This window comes from Bombina bombina, chromosome 6, assembly GCF_027579735.1.
Source record: "Bombina bombina isolate aBomBom1 chromosome 6, aBomBom1.pri, whole genome shotgun sequence".
Taxonomy (NCBI): domain Eukaryota; kingdom Metazoa; phylum Chordata; class Amphibia; order Anura; family Bombinatoridae; genus Bombina; species Bombina bombina.
This window is the reverse complement of record NC_069504.1, coordinates 711,937,213-711,943,441: the sequence shown is the minus strand read 5'-3', so window position 1 is coordinate 711,943,441 and position 6,229 is coordinate 711,937,213. Positions and strand designations below refer to the sequence as shown.

General features: G+C 37.1%; 1 protein-coding gene across 3 annotated transcripts in view; it reads right to left on the bottom strand.

The window, feature by feature from the left end:
* Nucleotides 1–631: 631 nt before the first annotated feature.
* Nucleotides 632–6,229, bottom strand: part of YIPF2 (Yip1 domain family member 2) — a 53,308-nt gene continuing 47,710 nt past the window's right edge. For all 3 annotated transcript variants that reach the window (XM_053717887.1, XM_053717886.1, XM_053717884.1), the window contains one exon: nucleotides 632–1,400. In XM_053717887.1, the coding sequence (XP_053573862.1) occupies nucleotides 1,314–1,400 (87 nt within the window). In that variant the 3' untranslated portion in view covers nucleotides 632–1,313. The remainder of the gene's footprint in view (nucleotides 1,401–6,229) is intronic.

The window sequence follows — 6,229 nt, the reverse complement described above, 5'->3', positions numbered from 1 at the left end:
AGAGAAACACCTTACAACTCCCCCCCCTTTTTTTTATTTATGAAGGTGATAGTAGAAAATAAAATTGGAGTATGGTTGACTTTGTTTCAGGTACTAATTAAGATCAGAGTCCGGCATACTGTCCAGGTAGAAATAAATATTTCTTTGGTAGGGATAATATAATTTAGATTTTCTCCTTATATCTCTATCAGAGATATGACTTCAGGTACATTTTATAATGCACAAGGAAATACTGTGATATTTGATACAGAATGCCAAGGTGTATAAAAGCTTTCACATTAATGCGCAATATCTTAGTTGCGAGTATAATCTGGTATTTCAATGTATTGTACTTACTGCCATAGTGGTTATTATTTGTCAAGGGAAACATTAGAAAGCATTATTTCATCACTGGTTCACCTGTTTGCCGAAATCATAACCCAGCAGCTGTATGTAGCTAGCAAGATGGGGCCTGCTGTTCCTCTGCACTCCTCTGATGCGCTACACGAATGGGTTGTTGAATCCATTTACAAGCGTTTCCAGGTGATAGAGGGATGCTTCCCTTCAGTAAACCTCTGCTTCTTATGCTGTGAAGAGTAGTTCTGGGTCTATCCTCTGCCCCCAGTCTGGTGCCATTTTAAGTAAAGCAAACTCTTTCAAACTTGTTTTATTTAATTTAAAGATAAACCAAAGCTTTTATTAATGGAACACTTTTATATAATTTTCATTAAATCTAAAATGTAGAAAGGGATGGTGTTTCCCAAACAAATTTAGCCATGGAATTAGTTTAGGGCTTTTATGATATTGAGGGAACCACAGAAGCTTAAAACAGCACCCAAAATGTACTATTGTCAGGATGCTGAGTTTCTTACTTTAAGATAAATGAATACCCCATGGTTGCTCCTCAATAAACTAAATCAGACTAAAGTACAGCTTTTTTTTTTTTCTTGGCTTCTGCTCATCACTTCCAACAACAGAAAGTTTTTGGGAGAATATTCTTATAGAACTAAAATCATATATTAATAAAGAACACTATTTGACGGGATGAGAAAAAAGTAATTTCTTTAAAGGAGGAAAAAAAGATAAAGGCTTCTAGCTTTAACCCGAACATCACATTCCTATAATCATTACTCTGTAAAACTTTTTTTTTTGTTTGCCATGAGACAAACGAAACAAGTACAAAAAAAACCCCTGCTAAACCAGGAAGTAGTGTCTCTTAAATGCCTTAGAACAGGCTAGGAGGTAGCTACTTCACACTTGGTGCTTTCAACCAAAACAAGGACCGGGTTCTTAGTGCAAGCTGGTGCAGTTTACAGTGGAATCGGAGATTACCACTAATGTTTGGTGGAAAGATGCATTTTCTGAGTTGTAGTTGTTGCTGGTAACATTTTGGTCTTCTGTGATTCCTCAAAGAAGTACATCTATGGGAGAAGGAGAATAGATTGTATATCTTGTTTGATCAAAACAGAACACTTTATTGTACTACACCCAAATACCGATATTACATGGTTACGCTTTATTTCTGAACTGTCCAACTGTACCTTGCTAGCCAACAAATATGTAGACACTAAATAGCCATCTTTATTTCTTACATCTTAAAGGGACAATAAAGTAAAAAAAAATATTTAAGTGCTTCATATAGAGAGTGAAAAAACATTGCTCTAACAGGCCAGATTTTGAGGATATTTGAACTGGAGCATAGGTGAAATAATCAGCTTATTGGTAAATATGGTTCTTACCTGCTCTCACCCAAGGTAATCTAGAAAACCTGGCCTGTTGGGGAGGCCTGAAGACAGGTTTGAAAACAAGTGAGAGAGCATGCAATTGTAAACAACTATTTAATATATCTATTATCAAATCTGCTTTGTTGAAATTCATACCTAGGTAGGCTTAGGAGCAGAAAATGTATTACTCGAAGCTAACTGCAAATATATGCTTCTTGTCATTGGTTCACTTGTATTCAGCTAGCTCCCAGTAGTGCACTGCTGCTCCTAACAAAGGATGCCAAGACCATGAAGTAAATTAATTGAAAAGTTGGGTTTCATGTCCCTCTTAAAAATTCTGTATTTTAAATTCTATTAATTGAAAGACAATGTTTATGCTCATGGGGGAAATATATATATCTCTATCTTGGATTCAATAATGGAGAGGCAGCTTCTGCAGGGAGTAAAAAAAAAATCACGACAAACTAACTACAATTCTTACAGTTTATGCTGAATAAAATAATGTAAGATCTTTTAACATTTTATTAAAAACACACAACTTTACTATTGGTAAACCTACACCAATGCTGCTTTAAAGGGACAGTGTCCTGTAAAATTGGTTTCTCCTTAAAGGGACACTGAAGCCATTTTTTTATTTTGTGATTCAGATAGAGCATGATATTTTAAGCAACGTTCTAATCTACTCATATCAAATTTTCTTCATTCTCTTGGTATCTTTATTTGTAATGCAAGAATGTAAGTTTAGACGCCGGACCATTTTTGGGGAATAACCTGGGTTGTAATTACTGGAGGATAAATTCATCCACCAATAAAAAAAGTGCTATCCAGAGTTCTGAACCAAAAAAAGCAGCTTAGATACCTTCTTTTTCAAATAAAGATAGCAAGAGTACGTAGAAAAATTGATAATAGGAGTAAATTAGAAAGTTGCTTAAAATTGCATGCTCTATCTAAATCACGAAAGAAAAAAAATTGGGTTCAGTGTCTCTTGAATATGTGTATTATGCCAGCTGTAGACTTTAAAGTGTATGGGAAATTGCACCTTTAGGTATAATTTGAATATGAGATTACATACTGCTAATAGAAACCACAAACCAATTAAATGGGTTGAGCTAGCAGGGAAAGCAGACCTCATTATCTTTAAATTATTTACGCAAGTCCTCATCATTTCTTTCATGTAATTAGCAAGAGTCCATGAGCTAGTGACGTATGGGATATACATTCCTACCAGGAGGGGCAAAGTTTCCCAAACCTCAAAATGCCTATAAATACACCCCTCACCACACCCACAATTCAGTTTTACAAACTTTGCCTCCGATGGAGGTGGTGAAGTAAGTTTGTGCTAGATTCTACGTTGATATGCGCTCCGCAGCAAGTTGGAGCCCGGTTTTCCTCTCAGCGTGCAGTGAATGTCAGAGGGATGTGAGGAGAGTATTGCCTATTTGAATGCAGTGATCTCCTTCTAAGGGGTCTATTTCATAGGTTCTCTGTTATCGGTCGTAGAGATTCATCTCTTACCTCCCTTTTCAGATCGACGATATACTCTTATATATACCATTACCTCTGCTGATTCTCGTTTCAGTACTGGTTTGGCTATCTGCTATATGTAGATGAGTGTCCTGGGGTAAGTAAGTCTTATTTTCTGTGACACTCCAAGCTATGGTTGGGCACTTTGTTTATAAAGTTCTAAATATATGTATTCAAACATTTATTTGCCTTGACTCAGAATGTTCAACTTTCCTTATTTTCAGACAGTCAGTTTCATATTTGGGATAATGCATTTTGATTTGACCATTTTTTCTTACCTTAAAATTTGACTTTTTCCCTGTGGGCTGTTAGGCTCGCGGGGGCTGAAAATGCTTCATTTTATTGCGTCATTCTTGGCGCGGACTTTTTTGGCGCAAAAATTCTATTTCCGTTTCCGGCGTCATACGTGTCGCCGGAAGTTGCGTCATTCTTTGACGTTATTTCGCGCCAAAGATGTCGGCGTTCCGGATGTGGCGTCATTTTTGGCGCCAAAAAGCATTTAGGCGCCAAATAATGTGGGCGTCTTATTTGGCGCGAAAAAATATGGGCGTCACTTTTGTCTCCACATTATTTAAGTCTCATTTTTTATTGCTTCTGGTTGCTAGAAGCTTGTTCTTTGGCATTCTTTCCCATTCCTGAAACTGTCATTTAAGGAATTTGATCAATTTTGCTTTATATGTTGTTTTTTCTCTTACATATTGCAAGATGTCTCACGTTGCATCTGAGCCAGAAGATACTACAGGAAAATCGCTGTCAAGTGCTGAATCTACCAAAGCTAAGTGTATCTGCTGTAAACTTTTGGTAGCTATTTCTCCAGCTGTTGTTTGTATTGATTGTCATGACAAACTTGTTAAAGCAGATAATATTTCCTTTAGTAAAGTACCATTGCCTGTTGCAGTTCCCTCAACATCTAAGGTGCAGAATGTTCCTGATAATATAAGAGATTTTGTTTCTGAATCCATAAAGAAGGCTATGTCTGTTATTTCTCCTTCTAGTAAACGTAAAAAATCTTTTAAAACTTCTCTCCCTACAGATGAATTTTTAAATGAACATCATCATTCTGATTCTGATGACTCCTCTGGTTCAGAGGATTCTGTCTCTGAGGTTGATGCTGATAAATCTTCATATTTATTTAAAATGGAATTTATTCGTTCTTTACTTAAAGAAGTTCTAATTGCTTTAGAAATAGAGGATTCTGGTCCTCTTGATACTAATTCTAAACGTTTAGATAAGGTATTTAAAGCTCCTGTGGTTATTCCAGAAGTTTTTCCTGTTCCTAATGCTATTTCTGCAGTAATTTCCAAAGAATGGGATAATTTGGGTAATTCATTTACTCCTTCTAAACGTTTTAAGCAATTATATCCTGTGCCGTCTGACAGATTAGAATTTTGGGACAAGATCCCTAAAGTTATTGGGGCTATTTCTACCCTTGCTAAACGTACTACTATTCCTACGTCAGATGGTACTTCGTTTAAGGATCCTCTAGATAGGAAAATTGAGTCCTTTCTAAGAAAAGCTTATCTGTGTTCAGGTAATCTTCTTAGACCTGCTATATCTTTGGCTGATGTTGCTGCAGCTTCAACTTTTTGGTTGGAAACTTTAGCGCAACAAGTAACACATCGTGATTCTCATGATATTATTATTCTTCTTCAGCATGCTAATAATTTTATCTGTGATGCCATTTTTGATATTATCAGAGTTGATGTCAGGTTTATGTCTCTAGCTATTTTAGCTAGAAGAGCTTTATGGCTTAAAACTTGGAATGCTGATATGGCTTCTAAATCAACTTTACTTTCCATTTCTTTCCAGGGTAACAAATTATTTGGTTCTCAGTTGGATTCCATTATTTCAACTGTTACTGGTGGGAAAGGAACTTTTTTACCACAGGATAAAAAATCTAAAGGTAAAAACAGGGCTAATAATCGTTTTCGTTCCTTTCGTTTCAACAAAGAACAAAAGCCTGATCCTTCATCCTCAGGAGCAGTTTCAGTTTGGAGACCATCTCCAGTCTGGAATAAATCCAAGCCAGCTAGAAAGGCAAAGCCTGCTTCTAAGTCCACATGAAGGTGCGGCCCTCATTCCAGCTCAGCTGGTAGGGGGCAGGTTACGTTTTTTCAAGGAAATTTGGATCAATTCTGTTCACAATCTTTGGATTCAGAGCATTGTTTCAGAAGGGTACAGAATTGGTTTCAAGTTGAGACCTCCTGCAAAGAGATTTTTTCTTTCCCGTGTCCCAGTAAATCCAGTAAAAGCTCAAGCATTTCTGAAATGTGTTTCAGATCTAGAGTTGACTGGAGTAATTATGCCAGTTCCAGTTCCGGAACAGGGGATGGGGTTTTATTCAAATCTCTTCATTGTACCAAAGAAGGAGAATTCTTTCAGACCAGTTCTGGATCTAAAAATATTGAATCGTTATGTAAGGATACCAACGTTCAAGATGGTAACTGTAAGGACTATCTTACCTTTTGTTCAGCAAGGGAATTATATGTCCACGATAGATTTACAGGATGCATATCTGCATATTCCGATTCATCCAGATCATTATCAGTTCCTGAGATTCTCGTTTCTGGACAAGCATTACCAATTTGTGGCTCTGCCGTTTGGCCTAGCTACAGCTCCAAGAATTTTTACAAAGGTTCTCGGTGCCCTGCTGTCTGTAATCAGAGAACAGGGTATTGTGGTATTTCCTTATTTGGACGATATCTTGGTACTTGCTCAGTCTTTACATTTAGCAGAATCTCATACGAATCGACTTGTGTTGTTTCTTCAAGATCATGGTTGGAGGATCAATTTACCAAAAAGTTCTTTGATTCCTCAGACAAGGGTAACCTTTCTGGGTTTCCAGATGGATTCAGTGTCCATGACTCTGTCTTTAACAGACAAGAGACGTCTAAAATTGATTGCAGCTTGTCGAAACCTTCAGTCACAATCATTCCCTTCGGTAGCCTTATGCATGGAAATTCTAGGTCTTATGACTGCTGCATCGGACGCGATCCCCTTTG